Raw genomic sequence first — 25,548 nt, forward strand, 5'->3', positions numbered from 1 at the left:
ACACAAAATGTAGAAAAGGTGTAATGTAGGAGCTGTGCAGTGGACTATGAGAAAACATCTTAGTGTGTGTAACTACTCACAGAGTGCATGTAACCTTTAGCCTAACCCTAACCCATAACATAAAAGACGACAATGCCGCACAGGCCTGGCCTTTAATTGGCATCCTGGGATTAGCCTAATCATCTGAACATAAAAAAAGAGAGCAGCTCCATAACCCATGTGGCTGTAATTAAAAGGGCTGACTCCTCGCTCCGTATCCACAGGCTGTCTGCTGCACCTGTCCCTCATTTGGCTCCTCACACTGATCTGGGGCAGCACATCCCTGACAGGCATACAGAGCAGCTTCTGCACACGCTCAGTCGCTGCAGCAGCCAGCAGCGAGTCAAACGTCTGCCTTGTGTGCGAGGAAACCCGGGGAGGAAACACACTCCACCAAAGTCAGCCTGTGAACAAACACGTCTTTTTACCCGCTCACGCTGAGGTGTTTCATCCTCTCTCTCTCTCTCTCTCTCTCTCTCTCTCTCTCTCTCTCTCTCTCTCAGCTCTGACTGATAGAGTGCAACCGACTTAAGTCTGCAGCGAGTAACTCCACTTGTCTTTGCAAATGACTTTCATCCCTCAGTCTCCCTCGTTTCCAGAGGCTTTTACACATTAAAGGTGAAATCTAATTTCCCAGTCTGCTGGCGGTGCAGCTCGCTCGCCCTCAGCTGGGTGAGACTTCATCAGGTACTGACGTTAACAGCTCGTCTGATGATCACTCCATCCTGGAGCCCGACCGACTTCTGCTCCCTGCTGTGATGAAACCTCATGTCAACACGGGGTTGATTCTCCTTCATACTTTTGTTCCAAAGTGAAGTAAAGAAAGGGGCTGCTTGTTGGGACTGGATGGAGAAGTCTCTTTCATATTACTTTGTGAATTTAAACAGGAAGCGGCTGATAAATTCCATCAGATACATGTTCGGTCGGTCTCTACTCCGACACAGCAGTGAAGCCGTTTTGACTTTGTGTGTTCTTCCTCTGGCTCCGCCTTCCTCCATCAGTCTGGATTCCTCTGACACAGATACGCATAGCTTCTGTTTCTGCAGGATGTCGGAGCATGGCGCTTCAATCTACCACAGAGCAGATCGAGCAGGACGGGAAGTCAGACACCAAAAACAACATTAAAACATCCGGTTGATTTTCAGAATAAAACACTCCGTTTTGATGGTTCACAATAACGACCTTATGTGTGTTTTTCTGTTTCGGCTTTCTACAATTCACTTATCAGACTCTTTTATCCAAAGCGACATACATCAGAGAGTAAGAACAACACAAGCAAGGATCTAGAAAAAAGGGAACAATGTCAGTAAGAGCAAACGATCAGCTTTGAGTCTGATTGGACACACAGGTGCTGACAGGAAGTGATCAGAGGCAAAGCACAACATTGAGGGCAGTTCTTGAGAGCTCTAATCAGTATAGAAACCATCTTATAAGTCGTCGTTATCAAACAAAAACCATCGTCATTACCATCATCATCATCAATAATATGGAGACCATCATCATTAAGTTAGTAGGTATTCATGAAAGAGCTGGGTCTTTAGCTTTTTCTTAAAGGTGCAGAGGGACTCTGCAGATCACATGGAGTTTGGAAGTTCATTCCACCACCGGGGGGAGACTTCACTTTCAGTTTTTCAGAAGATTTTGCAAAGTTGACACACAAACATGACATCTCTGCTGGAAATGAGAGTGATGCTGTCATCTCGATCGTTTCAACCTGAATCCATCATGAGCACCGAGCAACACTTAGCAAAGTTACAGGAGCGAGGGTAAAACTTCAGTGTAATCGACCCTAATACACTCTCACAACTGTTAACACAAACCATGTTAAATGGTCTTAATCCTGCTCTCACAGCCGCTCTTAATTGCTCTTAACCTCCCAGGATTCATAGAGCTGATGTGATTTCCTTAATTGCAGAGAGCTCCCATTTCCCACTTGTTTGCAGAAAATTCACTGCAGCCTGAAATTACTCCCCGAATCCAAAAATGTGCCTGGAGGAGGCTCATTTCTCTGACGAGCGTGTTGCGGTGCGATCCGCACAACGAGCTGTGTTTTCTGTGAGGGCGGCCTGAATCCATTCGATTTCAATTTTATGTTTCTGTGCACTTTGGATTTACGCTTCCTGGAGGTGCAGCCTTGAGGTTCCCCGAGTGCTCTGAGAAACAACTGCTTGCTATTGGCAGAAAAAAACCCATCATTCCCTCTTCTGCTACACGATGTCATCGGAGCAGAAAAGAGAGATTCTTCACAGAACGCACGGGCTAAACGCTTACTCGACTTTTATGTTGATCAGAATAGCAGCAGAGAGGAGACAGGCAGCTGGAGGTCAAACAAGAACAGGGACCGGGGCCTTACAGACAACTGCACAGAGACATCAGAGTGTGGGACATTTACACGACTTCATGTAGGAGTAGGTTTAGTTCTAATGAAACTCTTCTGAAATGGAACACAGCCTTGACCATGCATTCATCGAGGTACATTATTTGTCAAGTGGCTGCATAATGAACGGCAAAATGCATAAACAGGAAGTCTTGCACAGTTCTCCTCTCAGTATGTGGCTGTGAAAATATTCACTTCTTGATAATAACACCGTCAGGCTGCAGAGCAAACGATTCCATTAAATTCCTTCATTTGGTCTTATCCTGTCCCAACACGCGCAGCCTAATTAATGAGTGCAATTGATGTTTCACCTTTCACAAGTTTGTTTATCTGAGTTTTTTCCACAGGCCTCGGGTTGTGAGCGGCATATTGAAACATTTCTTTACAGCGCTGCTTCCACACCTGCAGAAAACTTCTGGAAGACTCAGGAGGGTGAGCGTCATGTGTGAACACAAACAGCTGAATGTTTCTCCTCCAGCCTCCTCGTATTTATTCTGCAGAAAGTCAGAGTGAGCTGATGTGAGAACGCAGGAGGATATAATCAGGAGAATTCACCTGGAGCCAGTGGGAGGGGCCAGTGGGAGGGGCCAGTGGGAGGGGGTGGTGTGAGATGCATGTGTGAACAAAAATCATCACTGTCTGTGATGCTTTCAGAGTTTTCAGAGTCCTATCTTCACTTTGTTTACATCGCCCGGACGGCCGGCTGACTCCTCCCCTCGTGTATAAAAGTTGTTTAATTGAGGGACTAGAGAAAAGAAGAATAACATACTGTACTCACTGCTTAACTGTGTTTCTAGATCACGCTCATTTCAGGTAAATTTACATGCAGTGTGAAGATACGAGCAGAATAAAGATCGCTAGCATTAGCATGCTAACACAACAATGCAGCGCCAGTTGTTTTGGTTTCATGCTGGTGCTCAAGGGCGACATCTGCTGGATCAAATAAAGCCTTTAGAAGATTTAGAAACAAGCTGGCAGCAGCTCAGCTTGCAGCCCCCTCCTCACTTCCTGTGCAGATACAGGGGGCTGCAAATTGTTCCATTAAATGACTTATGGGGTCTAATCACGTCTCTGCACGCTCGCAGCCTAATCAATGCAGCCTATTACCAATATGTGTTCTTCAGAAGGATCTGAGCGCTTAAAGGGAATGAATAAAAAATCAAAGGGGTTGAATAGTTTTTGCCTCAAAAGGACAAATGTCAAACTTTGGATGTTTTTTTAAGGCCTGTGGGGGGCCCTGGAGGACAGAGGGGTCAGACAGATATCTGATTTGCATTGTGACTGTGGGGCAGGAATACATCACAAGCAGACAGCCGGGGACTGTTAAAAAATCAGACTGACGCACTGGGGGTGTTTATTCAGGAAAACCAGTTTGTTCTGGAATAATCATTTGCTTGGCAAGCTGTGGTTTGACAGTCTGTGACTTCTGAGGCAGAAATAAGAATCGGAAAGATGGTCTTTCAGCTGACATTTCTCCTTGTCCTCAGTGGTCCTACACAGATGTCCTTGTTTACTTTGAGCTCTGTTCATTAATAAGACCAGACTGTCGCTAACTGACCTTCCACTGCCTCTAAAAGCAGTACCTAGTGTGTGTGTGTGTGTGTGTGTGTGTGTGTGTGTGTGTGTGTGTGTGTGTGTGTGTGTGTGTGTGTGTGTGTGTGTGTGTGTGTGTGTGTGTGTGTGTGTGTGTGTGTGTGGGAGTCCGGGAGTGGACTGTGTCAGAGGCGAAAAAAGCACACAACATCCTGCAGTGATGAATGAACAGTAATCCAGCCTACAGTGTGTGGCTCATAACTGTAGCCTCCGGTGTACAGAAGCCTGTATGAGTCTCCTCTCTCTGTGACACAGCCGTGAATCTCAGCCAACTTTGCTTTCAGAAGCACACTTCATCTTCTGGACTTTTTTTCAGAGCGGTTTTTTATCCAGTTAAGGAGAGGAAGAAAAACCAGCAGCAAGCTGAACCTGAAGTGGGAATGCTGCACACAGAGTCTGTAGTTTAATCTATGTTATCTACACGTCGGTCTTGATCGATTATAGTCTGCCCCGACTGGGTGTGTTGTGATGCCGCAGCATCCCAGGAAGCTTTGAGGATGGGCGATGTAGGCTGCAATGTTCATCGCCCGAGTAGCATGAAACAATTTTCGCTTCATGGAGCGATGAGGATGGATTACTAGTCGGCAAAACACTTTATTAAACTAATATGTTGGACCTCAATGCTGGTGAAACGTTATGTAATATGGGTCATCCACTACTAGCTGGGGCTGTAGTTTAAGACCGGCCTTAGTCCGACATTGTTCCCCCGGAGACGCTGTAATCCCGTTTAGCTTTGTCAGATAAACTGTGCTGGATTTGTAGAGTTTCCTTGACTTTAAACTTGTCAGTAAACCTGAATTAGTAATTATGTCCACTCAGCTTTGGAAATAATCACCTAGGAATATCCCACAACAAAAAGGAGTAAATCCAAAACAGGAACAATGCAAGTCACTTGAGTTTATACTTAAAGGACCAATCAGTGAGCTGTGTAGAGAGTGAGATGATAAAGGTATCTTACTATCTGATCATTAAGGAAACATGTTGAAGTGCTGGCTTCTCTGACAACAATGCAGCAGCCAGTATGTCCTCCTTCTAACTTTAGATTCTGCTCCTGAATGCTCTGGATTTGTTTGAACCAGAGAAGGTAGGCGCTTTTAAGACACGCCCCCACACGGCCCCCGTTTTTGACGCCCCTCTGTTTGTCAGATATGAGAGCAGTTATCAGGTCAACAGGTGTTGCAGTGATGGAAGCGGTCAAGAGAAGTGGTTCAGATAGAAATGATTGTACCCGACCTAAAAAGCCTCTGCATGTTTCTAATAAGCTCCACGAGCAGAAACGTGCTCAAACTAGGATCAATATTGGAGATGCTTTTGAAAAATGGAGAGAGGTTAGAACACAGAAAGGTTTACAGACCCATGCAGAGCTGGATAAACACTGAAGCTTCAGAGTCCACCACATGGTGACCTGAGTGAGCATGGACTCTAGAGAGGAGGGGGGGGGGAGACAGCTCTCTCTTTAGAATTTAGACTGCAGTACCCATTTTAAACACTAGGGGGCAGAGTTACATACTGCTCCTTTAACACAAAAGGAAGTTACTTTTAAAGCTATAAATACCCAGAAACACTTACAGGAAGTTTGCCATATCGTGCGTGCACAAGTCTTCATCTTTTTAATACTTCCAGTCAGTCAGACAGTTAGCTCAGCGGCACAACAAGTCACACTATGACACCTCTTCTAATTCTACCCACTGCTCTCTTCTCTCACCTCCACTTAACCTGAGCGGCTGGAGCAGACAGGTGGAAGCTGAGTCACCTCTGCTCCAACAAGTGTCCTTAATAAGAAACAGGAAATGAGCAACTTAGCGTTCTGTCACTGTCACGACGGGGGAGCTCTGAGGGTAGCTCATGTTTGCTAAAGCAGTGAGAAATACTCAGTCAGGTTGGAAGCAGTTTTGTTAGCACAGTACAGACATTTAAATGATCAGAGAAAGACACTCTCATGTTGTCTTTGGGTTAGGACTGTCCATGGTTATCTGTAAATAAGAGAGGGCGGGTCTGTTTGGTGTTTGGTGTTAAAGGCAGGGTTGGTCATTTTCAGAAACTAGCATGATTTTGAAAGTAGCATTCCCTCAGTGCTCCGTCTGCACCCCCTCCCCTCTGTGCTCCCTCTAAAGCCACGCCCCCTCACTTACATGCACGAGCGCCCCCTTGTGTAAAAAACTGACGTTGTCTCATTCAGCGGTAAGTAAAGAGACAGGGAGGCGTCTGATTGGTTCATCAGATTGGTACCTCGTGGCAGACATTGGTTGAAGTTTTTACAGACTTACAAACTGATACAGATGATGGATTTTCTTTGTTCCTTTTTCAGAGAACCTGAGTTATTAATTTCTGTCAGGACCTAAAGACAATTTACACCAGAATCTTAAAAAGTGTTTCTGGAGGAAATGACCAACCCTGACTTTAAGATCAACTGTTTGTTTCACGTTGCAGTTGAACTTCCTGAACGAGTCTCCTGTTTGTTTGACCTCTCCACCTCGGCAGCAGACACGCCCCCAGATGGCTATTTATGCTATGCTAACCGACTTCAACAGGACATAAACAACATGAGGCAGAAATGATCTCAGCCCGGCTCCTAAATCGTCCTTTTTTGAATCAGTGGGTCACTGACTGAGAAAGCTGAAGTATAGCACGGCTCAGATTGAGACGGGTTTTCTTACATGAATATAAAGATTGTTAGAAAATATATAAAAGTTACTGTCATGAGGGAAAAGTGCAGAAGCCCTACATCACATATTTAATGAGCGAGGTAATTATCCCTTCATCTGGTATCTCTATCGATAATGAGCCCGGACGTGTCAGGACGTGTTAGTCTCACGTTACATGATTGACAGTTGACGGGCACGATGAACGAGCGCTGCACATTCCCAATTATTTGATCTGTTATTTTTGGCAAAAGCAATTTAGACAAACTAGTTTTTCCAATTTTAAATCTCTGCCTCTTTTTTTTTTTCTTTTTTGGTGCGGCCTTCTTCCTTTAAAGGCTCCGCTGTTATTAGAGAAAGTCGGCATCTTGTTTTTTTTAAATCGGCCCGTCCGTCCGTCCGTCCGTCTGTCTCTTATCAGACTGTTCTGTTAGCTTGACAGCTGTTATCACACACTTTGCTAATATGTAACAGGCTTTCCCCTCGGCCTCGCAGACGTCCTCTAATCCCCGTTCATAACAACTCCCTGTCATTTAAGACGTCAAACTTGAGCTCGAGGAGAGGTAATCCTCGCAGAAGATCTGTGCAGAATAAGCTGGCTTTTATCATTCACACAATTCAGCCTGCAAATTAGCCGGAGCTGCCGATAACAACAACAGCGCGCGGGGAAAAAAACACCAGGGAGGATTTTTTGATGGTGGATTTGTCAACATTCCCAGGCTGACAGATGAAATGATAACACACAAGTTATTGTTTGGAAAGCTTTTAAATGCTTGTAACAGGCAGTTTATAACACATGCTTTAAGGGTGTTCTGGATAAACTTCTACTATCACGCACGCACGCACGCACACACACACACACACACACACACACACACACACACACACACACACACACACACACACACACACACACACACACACACACACACACACACACACACACACACACACACACACACACACACACACACACACACACACACACACACACACACACACACACACACACACACACACACACACACACACACACACACACACACACACACACACACACACACACACACACACACACACACACACACACACACACACACACACACACACACACACACACACACACACACACACACACACACACCATCAGTGAAAGCCTCTATTCAGCAGATCTGCCTCATTTGAATTAGAGGAGCTGCTATTGTTTGCTTAATAGGGTCGGTTCTGGTGAGGTTTTTGAATTCTCATGAGGACCAACAAAAACCACACAGCGAGCTGCGGAGTGAGCCTCTCCATGATTCATCTCTTTTCCCCATTTTAAAAACATTTCCTTTGATGATTCAATTCGATCCAGTAACACAAGCGTCTGATTTACCCCCTAAAAAAATAACTAGAGGGGAACTTTAAAATCTTAACTACAGCTATGTTCTTCTGACTGTCGTATTCAGTCTCCAGTTCAGACATCTTCATTTTAAACACAGCTGAAACTTAAAGGTCCAATCAGTGAGCTGTGTAGAGAGTGAGATGATAAAGGTATCTTACTATCTGATCATTAAGGAAACATGTTGAAGTGCTGGCTTCTCTGACAACAATGCAGCAGCCAGTATGTCCTCCTTCTAACTTTAGATTCTGCTCCTGAATGCTCTGGATTTGTTTGGACCAGAGAAGGTAGACGCTTTTAAGACACGCCCCCCCCCCCCCCCCCCCCCCCACACACACACACACACGGCCGTTTTGGACGCCCCTCGGTTTGTCAGATATGAGAGCAGTTATCAGGTCAACAGGTGTTGCAGTGATGGAAGCGGGCAAGAGAAGTGGTTCAGATAGAAGTGATTGTACCCGACCTAAAAAGCCTCTGCATGTTTCTAATAAGCTCCACGACCAGAAACGTGCTCAAACTAGGATCAATATTGGAGATGCTTTTGAAAAATGGAGAGAGGTTAGAACACAGAAAGGTTTACAGACCCATGCAGAGCTGGATAAACACTGAAGCTTCAGAGTCCACCACATGGTGACCTGAGTGAGCATGGACTCTAGAGAGGGGGGGGGGAGACAGCTCTCTATGATGTTTAGAATTTAGACTGCAGTACCCATTTTAAACACTAGGGGGCAGAGTTACATACTGCTCCTTTAACAAGACAGGAAGTTACTTTTAAAGCTATAAATACAGAGAAACACTTACAGGCCCCACACGGTTGTTTTGGACGCCCCTCGGTTTGCCAGATATGAGACCAGTTATCAGGTCAAACCAACAGTGACTATTTCAATATTCTAAAATCCAGGCCCATTCCTTGCCGTTACAGAAAACACACTGCTGTTGTCCCGAGATAATGACAGACAGGTTGAGACAAACCCAACAAATATAAGCTACTTGTTACTACAGGAAAACCGAGGGATGTATGTCTTCTTAGGGCTTCCGTAGATCTGGGCTCTTAAAGCACAGTATGTAAACTCCACCACCGGGGGGGGCTGTCAACCAAAACAATAACAAAAGACGACATCGAGGCTGGAGGGGAATCATGGGAGTTCTCTCTACTACCCCCCTATTTGAGGTAATGTAAGTACATAGAGAATATACTGTATAAAAATATAGGTTTATGGTGCGTTCCATTTGATATCGGAAGTGGTAAATTTCCAATTTGCCGGTCTAATACGTCATCAGGAAACCTTCGGAGAACCTTCAGTAGCTCTCGTTAAAATCCAACATGGCTGCAACCTGATTAGCAGCTTAATCCTCTCTGTGTTTACTCAAATCATCGTTAAAGTTCTATCTGTGACCATGTTGTCCTGTTGTTTTAACGCACAAACTATTATAATGTGTTGTTATAACCTGGTGTTAGCTAACAAAACAAAGGTACTACTGGAGGCGTCCATGTTGCCAGGGGCGATGCACGCACTGCTTGGGGCGCCCTACTGGTCTGGGGCCCTGAAGCAGTGGCCGAAAATGTGCACACTTTGCATTGCACGCAACGATGGTAGGAACCCTCCCTAAGGGGGCCCCATTGACAGCACTGACTCTGACTCCCCGGTTGAATGTTGGTTAGCGAGCCCCCCCAAATTGATTTAGGGCCCCATCCGACTCCAGAATCTGCCCTGCATGATGCTTGTGCGACTTGTTGCTAACTCACAACTGGTACTCGGTTAGCTCGGGTGTTACTACAGATTAATACACACACACACACACACACACACACACACACACACACACACACACACACACACACACACACACACACACACACACGCTAACAAAGGCCATCAGTGTGTCACAAAGGGCTTTATGCATCATATGAAAACACATGATTAACGCCTTTGAATCCAAACCAGTGACCACTTTAATTCATGAGCATAAAAAAAGACCCCTTCATTGCACCTTTAAAACGTGTGCTGACGTATGTCTGTCCGTCGACCTGTGAACGCATCACCGCCTGCTCCACACATTTTGACAACTTCCTGAAGTCCGTGTTATTGTAACTTCACTGCGACGCCCTCAGCTCCGGGTTAGCTACGTGGCTGCCTGTTCATCCTGCTCCATAACCACTGAGCCACCATGCTGACATGGTGCTGCGAGAAGGTCCATTTTGCATCACACACACACAACAACACACACACACACACACACATACACACACACACCAGCAGACACAGTATGGGAATGCAAAGGTTGGTTGTTATGTGCGTAAAAGGTTGAGGAGAGAGAGAGAAGTCCACAGCCGAACAGCAGTCTCTCTCCCTCCTCTGAACGTTTGAAGGGTTTTTTAGGAAATGGCGAGACAGCCGATAAAGAGCCGTGCAGCTCCATGAAGCCACCCGGAGCTGGACCCCTACCTGAATCGGGGGGATGCCGCCCGGACCGTCCACTGATTCGGGCGAGTTGTCGAACACTCGGTCCCGGTACAAAGACCACAGCCCGACGTTAGGGAGGAAGAGAAGAGCCGCTATGAGCAGCCCGGCGAACTGCAGCAGCCGCTTCTCTTTCCGCCTCATCTCTCCGGGGGGAGAAAAGCGTGAGAAGAAGAAGAAGCGGTGGAAAGTAGCGGGTCCCGAAACCCCCACGCTGTTCCAGGCGGAGGCAACTTTCACTCTGACTCGGTGGGGGTGGGGGGGGGGGGGGGGGGGACGGACACCGGCGCTGTCTGTGACGCGCAGAGGCGGCGAGGTCTGCCGCTAGGGGGAGCGGAAGGGTGCGCTTCCGCCGGAGCAAAGGGTGCGGAGGAGGGGGGGGGGGGGTGACGACACTCTAAAAGAAGCAGTTTACCCCCCCTCACCTCCCCTCCCCTTGTTTATTACAGCATGTACACTACATAGATAAATAAAAAATAAACGGAGAGGGAAAAAGTTCTATGACTTGCTGACTACTCGTGCTGCTTTCAGATGCAGCTCGGAAATATGAAACACGCTGTGTTCAAAGGGCAACACATGAGGTGAGATTCAACTTTATTGTCATTACACATATACAAGTATAGAGTAACGAAATGAGGTTTGACATCTCACCAGAAGTGCAATAAGCAGAAAGTGCAAGAATCTGTGCTATGTACAGTAATTACTAAATGTACAGATGTAGACTAAAAAAAAGTGAATTATTGGGTATATGTGGCTGGATTAATGGGATGCTATAAATATAAATATAAGTATATTCTTCAGATTATAATATACAGATTAAGGTGCAGTGAGCATGCTATACTAGATTACAGATAATATACAGAATATGGACATGTTGTACAGGTCGATAACTTATTGAGGTGATATGAACATACTGTAATACAATAATACAGGGGGATGAGAGATGTGTGTGTATGACCAGGAGGAGTGAACTACTGGTTTGATTTTTAGGCTTTTTAAGACAAGGCAGTTTACATAACAAGGAAGAAGAAACATTAGATATTTATAATGGAATGATTAGGAGAGCAATGGTCAAATGATGAAACAAATTTAAAAAAGACAAAGTTGATTAAAACTGTACTGGAACGTGTTCATTGAAAATACATTCTTAATAAAACCAAAATTAGGTGAACAGACAAAATAGCACGAAAGGGGCAATGATTTCTATTTATCACATTCATTAATCACACCCATTCATTGTTGTGATTTGTAGTATCTGTCAAAATAACGTGAAGAATAAAACAAAACACTCTCACACGCACGCACGCACACACACACACACACACGCACGCACACGCACACACACACACGCACGCACGCACGCACGCACGCACGCACACACAGACACACGCACGCACGCACGCACACACACACGCACGCACGCACACGCACGCACGCACGCACGCGCACGCACGCACACACACGCACGCACGCACGCACGCACGCACACGCACGCACGCACGCACGCACACGCACACACGCACGCACGCACGCACGCACACACACACACACACACACACACCTGTTTAAAATAATATTAGAGACTAACAAAAGTTTTGGAGTCAGTGTGCATACATGAATAAAACAGAATGAGATCGTATTTCTTCTTATAAATTGATATGCAGGGGCGGTAATAGCCTAGTGGTTATGCCGAATGCCCCATGTCCTTTTTGCAGCGGGTGTGGGTTCAAATCCGACCGCTGCCCTTTGCTGCATGTCATCCCCCTCTCTCTCTCCTCCCTACATTTTGAGTCTCTCTTCAGCTGGCCTCTCTAATAAAAGCAAAAAGGCCCCCCAAAAATAATTTGAATAAAAAAATGTCACAATTTCAGGCAGGGGAAAAAAAACAGTCTGAGCGTGCAGAGGTCTTAAACTGTCAAATTCTGCTGCCACATCGTGCAGTGTGTACTTTCAATCTGCTGCCTAACTAACCGAACTTGACTTTAAGCAGAAGTATGGATGTTGGACCCCCACAGAGGGGATCTGGTATGTCTGTTACACTCCTTTAGTAGCATGTTGCTGGAGTTGTTTTGGCCCATGTGTCTGCAGGGTCGCTGCAAATCAATACAAAGATGTTCTAAGTGATCCCCTTTATCCTTTGATGAAACATTTCTGTGCTGGCTCAGGATCGCTTTCTTCAGGATAACAATGTCCTCATCCAAAGGGGGGGGGGGGGGGTAGCTTAACGCTTGATGAGCATGAAATAGTGTGACCCTCACAGCATCTGTATTCTGCTCAATCTAAGAGGGAGTTAAAGAAACGATTTGCCGAGCAGATATTCTGCCTTTAAGATTTCCGTTTGTTCCATTTACAACATGCTGCTGCTCAGAATTTGACAAATAACTCAAACTCTGTGTGACACAGCACAACTGAAGTGTTTCACCCATCTAAAATAAAAATCTCAGATGCAGTCGCGGCGGTGCTGAAAATGTCATCAAACAGGCCGCTTCTGAAGGAGGAACTTACTGATCCAGTGAGATCCAAACAACAACAACAACAACAAACAATCTGCTCCTTCAGGTTCCTCCTGCAGCTGAGCCCGAGCCTGCAGACGATCGCGAGATAAAGTTTAGTTGTGTCTCTGACAGAAATCCGAGCAGCCCATCCCGTCTATTCTGTGAGCAAAGACAAAGTCAGTGTGTTTGTGAAGCGCCTGTAAGCCTGTGTGAGGGTGCGTTCTCATGCCTGCTCCTTGTTTTGGAGGAAAAAACAGATCCAGGGTGATAGGAGGCTGAATAAGTTTTATTTTCAGATCAAACTGAGGAGTGAGAAGGATGTGACAGTGAAGACATGACCTCCTTTAGAAGCTTCATAATTAACTCCTTGTTTACCATTTATTTCATCAGCAATCGTAAAAACTTTCACCAACTGATGATCTAAGAGAGAACCAGGACAGGCTTGTTGTGAAAAGAGGTTTCTATAGGAGTCATATGGAGAAAGACTGTTTTGATCTTACAGTTGTACAAATACTACTAACAGTCAGTGTGTTTACATGGGACAGCTTGATAAAGCCATATACCGATGTGCTACTCCAACAGACAGCTGTCACTTGTCTGAGTTTATCTGCCGATCAGAGAATCGTATAAATGGCCGGAGCATGGCTGACTCCTCTACGCTATGTGGCGCTGTACCCCTTTCAACACGTGGTTATAGAGCCACTTCCTGTTGACCTAAACGTCACAGCAACAACAAACTATCTGGCGGCGTTCAAACAAAGATGGCGTACGAGGAGATGGACGACGCTACAGCTACATACATTATTTACATTCTAATAATTCATATTAGAAGAACAGCGGATCTTTTGGCTGCAGCGATAACAGCAGAAGGACGTCGTTTCCGGGCAACAACACTACTACTTATTATGTCGTCTCCTTCCACTTCCGAGTGAAAGCCCCGGCGGAAATTCTCGAGCATGCGCAGAACGGGAAATCCGATTCCAATACGATGACTGAGTTTACACGCCGTTAGTTTGCTGACTATGAACGACTTATTGAGGTGTTCTTTTCCGATGATGAGATGTCCGTTATGGTCAGATGTAGGTCGGACTAAGAAGTTTACATGCATTTAAAAAGTCCAAACAGTGTCTGATACGATCAGAAATTTGAATATCTGGCGCCATGTAGCCCTACTGAGTGATCTATTCTGTATGAGATGTGAACAGCAGGTTAAGATAAGACTTCCTGAATAAACACTTCAACATCTTCTGTTTCCATTTGACAGAAAATCCCTGTGAATTTGGCAAAATTTTGCATGCACAAGTAAGACCAAATTTATCTTAATTTTCACTTTTTTTCACCTTTGCTCAGACTCATAATCCCTGCAATGAATGGAATGAATTCCCACAGACACAAACAGATTTTTCATTTTTCATTTTCGTTTAAATGCCAGTGGATTTTTTGTGTGTGATTTCCAACAAAATCAAACAGCTGTGATGTTCTTGTGTGCCCTGACCCATGATTTATTGGATATGAATTTTGCAATTTTTAGAAGGGTAAAAGAAGCTATTTTCATTTTCATTTTTTTTCTGCCGTGATAATTGCCCGCTGACTTTCCTTTCTTCAGTGTTTGTTGCGTCATTGTTATACCCGCTGTCTGAAAGCACCGCACTACAGCTGCTTCTGTGTCGGTGCATGCAACCTGCAGAGTTATGGATTTAAAAAACGCTCTGCAAAAAAAAAAAAAATCAATGCAAGTCCAGACGGAGGAGTCAGGCTGACACACAAGGAGGCATCAAGTGCATGTGCAGAAATGAAAAATGTGAATTTTTTTTTTTTCTTGTAGAGAATCACAGTCCGAGGCCTTTCTTAGCAGAAAAAAAACCCGGAGCAAAGGTGGATTCATATTGAGGTGTACGCTGTGTGTGAAGACTACATCCATGTACCACACTAGGTGGTATGAGAACTGGAGCATCTGTTTTCACCTGCTGGAGAAGTTTGGAGTAATGATGAAATAAATGAACCACTTTGCAATGAAATGAAAATGTGAGAGGGTTGAAAAAAAAAAGAATCTGGACAGATATTTTTGCAGATATGTACTCATTAGTACATAATGTATTTTCTTCATGTTATCAAGGTGTGTGACATCAAGCACTAGGGGAAGTTCAATTTTACACTCCGTTATTGAGACATGCTGCACACACACAGGCTGAAACACACACACATGCACACACAGGTTATAGACATGCACTTTAAGAGAGAAGTCCGAGTGAGGGGGGGCTGCAGATGAAAAAGCGCCTGAGTAGTTTGGAGTTCTGTGCCTTGCTCAAGGGCACCTCTGCAGTGCTCATGAAGTGAACTGGCACCGCTCCAGCTACCAGCTTGGTCGGCACTGGGACTTGGACCAGGGACCCTCCGGTTCTCTACACATTGAGCTACTGCAGCCCCCTAAACATGTCCGCCTTTGTCCCCTCTTTGCACGGCCGCTCACTGTGAAGACCAGCAGATCGGCATGGAGCCTTTGAACCGATCGAGCTCAACCCCACGTTTATATAAAAGCAAAACAAAGAACTTACAGTGCTTAACTTTTCAAACACAACGACTCAGCGAGGAAAACAAAAAGCTTAATTTTCATCCTACAACTCATATCAGCAGAGAAAGAAAAACGGTGCAAAGAAGGAATAAAAGAAGGACTTTTGCACCTTCAAAGACTCAAACTTTACAAGATCCCCACTTGACATTTCTGAGTCCGGTTGCTGAAGCTTCAGTTAAGCTTCACCTGAAGTGTATATCACATGAAGTTAAGCCCCTGGGACGGATTTCCTAAGATGACTGCTGTCCTCCAGCTCTGGGTCATCCTTTATGACATCACTCTTCTAAACTGTCCATCGACTTAAACCTGGAGAACGATCAGTGGATGTTTTCCTTCAATCAGATCCGACTGAACATTTGGAAGGTATTGACATAACTTACGTCATCACAGGTTTGATGTTGTGATCTCTGTCCCTGTTGTGTTGTCGGCTGTAGATTATTCTGTGTGTGTGTGTTTATTGATGCTGCACCCGTGTGTTTAAAAAGGAGTGTATGTTTTTGTTTCTGTGGCTGTTTGAGGTGAGGTGAGGAGTCATGTTTGTCACTCTCTGGGATTAATTAAGTATTTCTGATTCTGATTCTGATTGATCTTCAGTTTTTAGAATAAACTACTCGGAGTGTTTTCATAATTTAAGTCAATATGTGAAAATCTTATTGCTCTATTCAGTCCGGTGGCTGGGAAGTGCAAAACAAATTTACAAGTGGCTGAACATGTTTAGCAGACCCCAAACAAATTTAGAAACGACAGAATTTTTTTTATTTTTTTTATTTTTTTTATTGTTATAAGGTGAACAAGTACAAAACAAAAATGTGCACATAGACATGAAAATTAAAGTAACGGCAAATAAACAAAAACAGGCAAAACAGAAATAAACAAAACAAAATCAAAAATACGCAAAACATTAGCAAAGACAAATATACAATTAAAGTAGATATAATCTAAGTCTTACTTGTGCATGCAATAAGTAGTTAGTTGAGGTAGTGTATAAGAAAAGTGTGAATGTGTGTGTGGCAGTGTAATGCATTAAAGTGAGTTGGAAGTAGCAAAAAAAATAAACAGAAACAAAATTGAAGATAATTGAGAGGGAAAAAAAGATATATGTGTCAACATTAATGGAAAGAAGAAAATTTAACATATATTTATATTTATATAAAAATAATCAAATAAAATGTTTGGTATTAATGTGGCATCATAAAAAAAGAGTGAAGAAAAGAAGAAGAGAACAGGGAAAAAATAAAAAATAAAAATAAAAATAAAAACAACAGAATCTTGATGGAAAGGGAAAGTATCAAATGCAGGAAATGACCCTGAAGTGCATATCTGGTCCTTCTGTCTCATCGGTGTCCTTCAAAAGTTTGAGCGACCGTCCACACAAAAAGCAAAAACTGAATAATCTGGCTCAAATGAGTTCCACAAAATGGGAAAAAGATCTTTCTGTCACCACAAACTCTGTTTCACTCTGTATCACTGTCCACCAAGTCCTTCTGCCAAAACAACCAAAATGACCGAACACTCAGTCATTTCCTGGTCACTTCCTGTATTTTGCACGTTCCCTTTCCGACCAGATTCTGTCGTTTGTGAATTTGACTCAGCGCATGTAAAAGTGATTTTGTTTTGTAATTTTGTTTTATAAAATTTGAAAATTATTTTCAAAATGTAAATCTGTCTCTCATTTTCTAACAGTGTTTCACACTTTGCAATTTTGTTTTGCACTTCCCAGCCACCGTAGTTCAAAGATGTCTGCACAAAAAATCATTAATACGTCAGTGGTTGAGTGTTACCTGGACTATAACGTTGCTCTAAAACAGGTGAAGCATTCCTCACAGTTTTCATCAGAAGTTTGGAGAACACAACATCACATTTTTTGTTCTCGTATGTTTTAGAAAACAAACATTACCTCCTCTCTGCTCTGCTCGTGTTTTGTAACTTGGCTTGGCCGTGCATTAAAAACATCTTTCCGCAGAATCAATAGCTTTTATTTACCTGACCCCGGGCGGCACTGTCAGACTATTGTGTGCTGAAGTGGACTGATGCTTACTAATCATTATCAGCCATGACTCGATGCCAGAATGAACACAGCTAATGGCTTTCAGCTCACAACAGTCAATCACTGGTGTGTGGGCAGGAGGAATAAAAGGCCAACAGGATGCTCTGCTTTCATGCTCTGCAAATTACCTTGATTCTTTTTTTTTTTTCTCCTCATCCTCTTTTCAAATCCACACTGACGCCTGCGACGCGAGCAGCAGTGGTTATAAATCGAGAGGATGCCGCTCCATCGAGGAAAATCCCCACAACATTCAGAGGGTTGCAGGGTTCATCCATAATTCATGCTCCAGGACTCTGAACAGATTGAATTGTCACAGCGGAGACGAGGAGAACGAGGCTGGAATGAACTGATCTCTGTCTCTGTGAGTCCTGAGCAGGAATAGAGGGAGCAGGATTAGTACACAACACATCCCGAGCACACGTCCACTTTCATCATGTGACTAATCCCTGACCTCTGTGACCCAGAACATGTCGGCATGTCAGACGCCAGCACAAATATAGACCAAGAGCTACGACAGGCTGGGTCATGATACCCAGATTAGAGAGGGGGGGTCTGTTAGAATTTAGTGACGTGATGAAATTAACAGTTTTAGAAGAAGAAAACACCAGAACAGTCTTATTATCTGACCTGACAGGAACATTTACTGCATGCATGTCTCTATGTCAAGTCTGGGATTAGAGAAGCTTGACATCTTTAACCCCAAACCCAGAATCTTACTTAATCATAAATTTATTTTGACTACTCATAAGTAAGTTTGTTTTTGTCTTAATGCTCGATGATATCTGCCCTGGTAGACATTTTGGATAACCAAATCCCCTCGCCCTCTCATTTACAAATTCAAGATGATCTGTGTGTACGGCGTTCTGTCTCTGCTGTGGTTTTGCTCCTTCCAGTGGCGCCTGGCCTACCCCCACTGGGTCCATTTCTGAAGTGTATGGGCAGCCATGAGCAGCTGGACTCACTCAGGAGAACTACAAGATCACAGGAAGAACTACAAGGTCACAAGAGAACTACAAGATCACAGGAAGAACTACAAGATCACAAGAGAACTACAAGACCACAGGAAGAACTACAAGATCACAAGAGAACTACAAGATCACAAGAGAACTACAAGATCACAGGAAGAACTACAAGATCACAAGAGAACTACAAGATCACAAGAGAACTACAAGATCACAAGAGAACTACAAGATCACAAGAGAACTACAAGACCACAGGAAGAACTACAAGATCACAAGAGAACTACAAGATCACAAGAGAACTACAAGACCACAGGAAGAACTACAAGATCACAAGAGAACTACAAGATCACAAGAGAACTACAAGATCACAGGAAGAACTACAAGATCACAAGAGAACTACAAGATCACAAGAGAACTACAAGATCACAGGAAGAACTACAAGATCACAAGAGAACTACAAGATCACAAGAGAACTACAAGATCACAGGAAGAACTACAAGATCACAAGAGAACTACAAGATCACAAGAGAACTACAAGACCACAGGAAGAACTACAAGATCACAAGAGAACTACAAGATCACAAGAGAACTACAAGATCACAGGAAGAACTACAAGATCACAAGAGAACTACAAGATCATAAGAGAACTACAAGATCACAAGAGAACTACAAGATCACAAGAGAACTACAAGATCACAAGAGAACTACAAGATCAGAGGAGAACTACAAGATCAGAGGAGAACTACAAGATCAGAGGAGAACTACAAGATCACAAGAGAACTACAAGATCAGAGGAGAACTACAAGATCAGAGGAGAACTACAAGATCACAAGAGAACTACAAGATCACAAGAGAACTACAAGATCAGAGGAGAACTACAAGATCACAAGAGAACTACAAGATCACAAGAGAACTACAAGATCACAAGAGAACTACAAGACCACAAGAGAACTACAAAATCACAAGAGAACTACAAGATCACATGATGTGGAGTATATCGTGTTTTATTTTGAAATTGACCTGAGATCTTCTATGCCTTCCATTGTCAGACTTCCTGTCTTGCTCCACTTGATCTGTTCGGCTTGACGCCGACTTGCAGCAGGCTCGTTCAGAAAGGTAAAGGCTCAACTGTGCTTTACATCAGATACCCATACGGACAGAGCCTGTGGTACCTGACATATTGCAGCAAAACAACGCTGCCCAGGATCCACAGGGGACAGAGATTTAAAAACTGAACTGACAATGTGCCAAAATGTCTGTTTACTGATAAACAGAATCTGGTTATAGAAATGAAATGGAGGGGAAAAGGACGTCTTGACATTGTTACAGCCTCCATGTGACTTCTACATCTGTTCATAATCCCATTATACTCCAAAGATATCCAAAGGCTTGTGTGTGTGTGTGTGTGTGTGTGTGTGTATATACCTTCATTATCCCCAGATGCCTCACCTGGTTTAATCTGCCCATTAAGCTCATATGATCCTATAAACAGAGATGCACATGAGATGCCGATCTGCTAATGGAAGCTCTGCTCAGTTTGAGCCTGTGTTTCATGTTTCATGTTTCATGTTTCATGTTTCATGTTTCCTCCTGATGAGGAGCAAAGAATCACCTTCCTCCTGCTAGGAAACTAATCAATGATATGTCCATGACTGACAGCTGCACTGGACAGTCTGTATTAATATATAACTCTGTGTGTGTAGGACAGACTGTGTATTGGAATGAGAGCTATCCCTCTCTCAGCCCTCTGTCCCATTCAAAACTCATTTTGAATGGATCAGAAAATGCCTTGATAATAAATTTAGGAGAAGGTGTATTCTGTTTTGCATCCTGTTTTTGTGTGGAAGAAGCTCAGTGGAAATGTGTCAGGCACAACCGAGAGCTTTAAGTTCATTTGCCATTTAAACAACATGAGTGCTGGGCGTTAAAATGACAACTGCGTCGGAAGGTAAATAGAAGAAAAAAAAGACCCCTGCTTTGTGCGCCAAGACACCTTGCATCAGGCGTACGATAGGGCGCTTAATCTCTGATATTTGAGATCTTTGGTCACTTTGGATTCGATGCATTTCAGGGGTGAAGTTGTAATATTTTTGCATTTTTCATTTGGTTCAGTTTACTTTCACACCGCACTTTGTCCAGTGCATGAGAACCTGTCACATGTTGTGTACTGTAGCCACCCGCCACTAGTTGGGGCTGTATAGCTCCAGTCAGTGGCTGCTGCCATCCGGCCTGATGCTGAACTCTGACCCCTGGAATGAACAACAGGACAGTGGAAGGATGTGGTCCTGTAGCGGGGCGCAGTTAGGAATTCAAAGGCATGTGGTCGTTAACCTGCAAGGAGGACTGAAGGCTGGTGTTCCTAAAGTAAGCCACGCTCTGCAAAACCAATTTGACAGTGTTAACAGACGGGCAAATTCAACCCACAATGCACTGCTCTTTGGTTCACTTCCCTTGTTTTGAAGGTTGACCCCAGTTATTAATTTTGTCCTGATCAGAGTTCATTTGAGGAGTTAGTTTCAAATGGCTCAGTTGTGAATGCATTCTTCAAAGGACCTGCTGAAGAATGTTTGCTCATCAGAATACATATTAAAGGTCTCCGCTTCTCCAGTTCAAAGAGTTGATAATGTATGACATCATAGCAGACTGCAACAGGAAGCTCTGAGACAGTTTGTGCTCCCCTCACATGCAGTTACAAAAAGCACCCGAGGCGATCAGTCAGGCATTTTAGAAACCTCCCCGATGCCGTACCATGCCGCCACCTGTCCATTAAAGCCATATCATCTGCTGGATATTGATGCAATAAAAAGGCCACAGTAGAAGTGCCTGATTAGATGGGAACATCTGCTCCACATGGAGGGTTTTGGCAGTGAACGCCGTCCTCTGCCTTCACCATCACAATGTAACACGGCTGTCTCCGTCGAGAGGTGGCGGTTCAGATTTACTGTCGGCATCTGGACCTCTTGTTGTTTGACGGTTTGATTCACTCTAATCTGTGTCGAGGTTTTATGAGCTGGAGAACTGCGGAGTGATTCTGATGAAATTATCGACGCCGCTACAGAAAAAGGAATCCATCCATATTTCATCTTATTACATCGTATGGATTTATTGAGCGTGTGCACTCAAACAGGAACGCTGACATTTGAAGACAAACATTGCAGGACTTGTTCTTCACTGTAGGAGCTGCTGATTGAAAGTGTTCCAGTGTACTGAATACACAGATCAATTAATATCGATGTGATCATCTGTTGCTGTGTCTCAGGATGCTTTAAAGTGAGAGAGCGTTTGAAAACGTGCAGATTGTTAAAGCAACAGTCTGGAAGATCTCAGATGTGTACAAGTGCATATTGGGTTGTTTGGTAAATAGGTTAATTAAATTGTTTCCTCTGTTAAAAGGAAGAATATGTGATTTTTTGATCCAGCAGATGTCGCCCTTGAGCTCCAGCATGAAACCAAAACAACTCGTGCTGCATTGTTGTGTTAGCATGCTAATGCTAGCGATCTTTATTCTGCTCGTATCTTCACACTGCATGTAAATTTACCTGAAATGAGCGTGATCTAGAAACACAGTTAAGCAGTGAGTACAGTATGTTATTCTTCTTTTCTCTAGTCCCTCAATTAAACAACTTTTATACGTGAGGGGAGGAGTCAGCCGGCCGTCCGGGCGATGTAAACAAAGTGAAGATAGGACTCTGAAAACTCTGAAAGCATCACAGACAGTGGGACTCGGGTGTTACACTCATTGTAGACAGTCATGACTCACAGAGTTATTTTCAGAGGAGATACTTGATTTCTACATTTAAGTGTGAAACATCACAGATAAAGACTTTTAGAGATCACGGCCGCATTCAAGCATTTTCTGTCTTTCTTGGACTGATGTTGAAGTTCTTCTTAATGTTTTGTGTCTTGCTGCTTTTTGTCCTTATTTTGGATCCACAAATATTTAAATACTTTATGCATTTGAGCCTTGTAAAAGGGACGGGGCCTCAAACTGGGATTCTTTTATTTGCAGTTTTACGGTACATGGGTTATAACTTAAGAAAGAGCAACACAGGATAACGTTGATACACTTCTATCATAGTAAATAAAAAAATCTAGATGCATCAAATGTTTCTTTTTCTATCGCTGTGTCTTGACCTTACCGGATCCTGAAGGGCAGAAGTTATTGTGATGCTAATTCTGTTAGCCTTTTTCTAGTGCGTGTTAGCATCTAGCTTACAAATTGTGCCAATCTGGAGAATACTGCAGCAGCAGACACTGTGATGAAAACTGTTCCGTTCCCCCAGAGTCTAAACCTGGATGATAGAGGTCACAAGTTGAGGAAATAACAGAACACTGCATTAGTCACAATAGGGTCCAAACATGAGAGGGGTCTGGGGTCTTCTAAAAGGTGGAGGAAGGAACAAAGACCCCCAACGCCTCCCACTGATTCTATCAACATGATAGACCAACATGACTCAGGACCAAAACAAAAGAGAGGTGGGAGTGAATGAACAGAGGAGGAATGGGATGGAGTAGAAAGTGGCCCAAAGAAAAACAAACTCGACTCAGACTTCACTGAAACCACAGAACGCCGACTGATGGCGTCGACTTCCTGGAGACACACAACCAGCCGAGCAGGGTAAAACCGAACCTCCATATATAAAGCCTCCCAGCCCAGCTGTTCATCGTCTTCAGCCGTCAGCTGATGGAGAACATCAAAAGCTGCTGACGAGCGAAGACACCTGCGACTGAATTTGAAATAAAAAATGGCGGCTAATGGCGTTAATTCACTGCTGGTACATTTCTATAAGTGGTCCCTTTATCCCAACACTCTCGATTGATTAATTTATTCAAAAGCATGTTAATTAACAGAGTTTAGGTAAACAGTCAGAATAAAAGCTTCAGAGAAAGCTGCTGTATGTATGTATTAACATCATTGTTGGTTTTTGAGCCTCCTGGGCTTCCATCCTGAAGCAAAAAAGAAACCAGTAATTCAAAACAACGCAGCCTCGAGTCAGACTGGATGTATGTATGTAAATGTGATAATCAGGCACTTATACAAACACTTGAACACAGAAAGGAGGTTAAATGAAATGCAAAACACAGTCGTTTGCTGTTTCCTCTCAGCAGCTGAGCGGTTTTGATTTAACGCCGAGCGTTCTTGCTGCACATTGGCTCCCCGGTGACATTTTTAATGCACGGCGTTCAGAGCTGCAGAAAGCTTAGCGGCGTTCAGGCAGACACAATATCAATGCTTGCTGTTTTTGTGTTTTATATAGACATCCATACAAGGCAGGCGGGAACTCTTTGTCGTCTCTTTCCCAGAGATGAAGCATTATCAGAATGTTATTTAAGATGTATTTACAGTGTTCCCTTGTCGGGATCAGCCCAATGGTCCCAGATTTTTCTCAAAATTAAACCCTATGTTCCCACATTTCTAGGACATTTTCAAAATTAGGACTACATTTCCCTTCAATTTAAGCCCTATCCTCCCACAAGATTTCAGTCGCTTCATTCGACTGATCTGATCTGAAGCTAGTCAACACGAGGCCTCTGTGCTCCTTAGTTTAGTTTGTTTATTTAAAAGGACAATGTGCACTTACATTAAATGTTTGCAATAAACAAAGAGATGGGCGCACCAGATTTAGCTAAAAGCTACATTCCATCTGTAGTCCATTGCTACTGGATAATAGGTCCGGTGTAATTGGCTACCAAATTGGGAGAAAGGGAGATCAAATCTGATAGAAGTTTATGAAAAAGGAAATGTGGGAACATAGGAACGCTCCGCCCTGATTAATGAGCATATGTTTGATAACTAGTCCGGACCGGTGTTTATTACATATACTGTTCTGATTCCTGTGTAACCAGCCTTAGACCCTGTGTCCTAGGGTTTCTTTCTGAGCGCCAGCATCTTTTTTAAATTTGTTTTCAACGGGTAGAGAGCGTTCGCAGCAGAAAGCACTCACTTAAGTTAATATCATATTATTGGAGTTTTTGTGCGCTGTCTGTCTAGCCTTGCTCAGGTCAGAAAATAAACAGCTCTGGTATAATTTAAAGACGACGACAAATTGTCCTTAAAGCCTTTTCTTTTATCTACACCAGCTGTCATTTCATTTAAACTGAAGACCTTCTTAAGAACATTTATTTGATAGTTGGGAGTAATGGTGTAAACAAAAAGACAATGATGCTCATTTTATTCAACAAACCTTGAATGGAACCAGAGAAAAACACATTTTTCCTGAGCTGTATTTCTGCATGTACTTCTGACTCTTTCTTCTCTTCTGTTATTCAAATATATACAGTACAAAGACCTCGAGGAAGCAGAGGGCGAGCTGGTGCAGAGTGAACAGGTGACGCAGGTGAGGCTGAGCTGCTGGAGTGGCGGCTCCTTATCGTCTCGTCAGCGCAGTCGTCATGGTGATCAATAGAATCTTGCCAGCTCCGTGACCTCCGAGAGCCAATTAGTGCTGCCCTAAGGTTTCTCCTCCTTCTTTCCCCTCTTACCATCGAAATGCAGAATTCACAGGTGATGTTTTTTTTATCTGACAGGTACAGAGAGAGAGAGGGAGAGAGAGAGAGGGGGGAAGAGAGAGGGGGAGAGAGAGAGAGAGAGAGAGGAGAGAGAGAGAGGGGGGAAGAGAGAGGGGGGAAGAGAGAGAGAGAGAGAGAGAGAGAGAGAGACAGGAGAGAGAGAGAGAGAGAGAGACAGAGAGAGAGAGAGAAGAGAGAGAGAGAGAGAGAGAGAGAGACAGGAGAGAGAGAGAGAGAGAGAGACAGGAGAGAGAGAGAGAGAGAGAGAGAGAGAGAGGAGAGAGAGAGAGGGGGGAAGAGAGAGGGGGGAAGAGAGAGAGAGAGAGAGAGAGACAGGAGAGAGAGAGAGAGAGAGACAGGAGAGAGAGAGAGAGAGAGGGGGAGAGAGAGAGAGGGAGAGAGAGAGAGAGGGGAAGAGAGAGAGAGGAAGAGAGAGAGTGAGACAGGAGAGAGAGAGAGAGACAGGAG

General features: G+C 43.8%; 2 protein-coding genes across 2 annotated transcripts in view; one reads left to right on the forward strand and one right to left on the reverse strand.

The window, feature by feature from the left end:
• Nucleotides 1-10,767, reverse strand: part of LOC132988612 (polypeptide N-acetylgalactosaminyltransferase 10-like) — a 97,545-nt gene extending 86,778 nt beyond the window's left edge. The window contains exon 1 of the mRNA XM_061056139.1: nucleotides 10,480-10,767. Coding sequence (XP_060912122.1) covers nucleotides 10,480-10,638 — 159 coding nt within the window. The 5' untranslated portion in view covers nucleotides 10,639-10,767. The remainder of the gene's footprint in view (nucleotides 1-10,479) is intronic.
• LOC132988636 (heart- and neural crest derivatives-expressed protein 1-like) overlaps nucleotides 1-25,548 on the forward strand; it is a 449,400-nt gene that overhangs the window by 203,650 nt on the left and 220,202 nt on the right. The window lies entirely within an intron of this gene.

The sequence above is a fragment of the Labrus mixtus genome, chromosome 14, assembly GCF_963584025.1.
Source record: "Labrus mixtus chromosome 14, fLabMix1.1, whole genome shotgun sequence".
NCBI classification, from domain to species: Eukaryota; Metazoa; Chordata; class Actinopteri; order Labriformes; family Labridae; genus Labrus; species Labrus mixtus.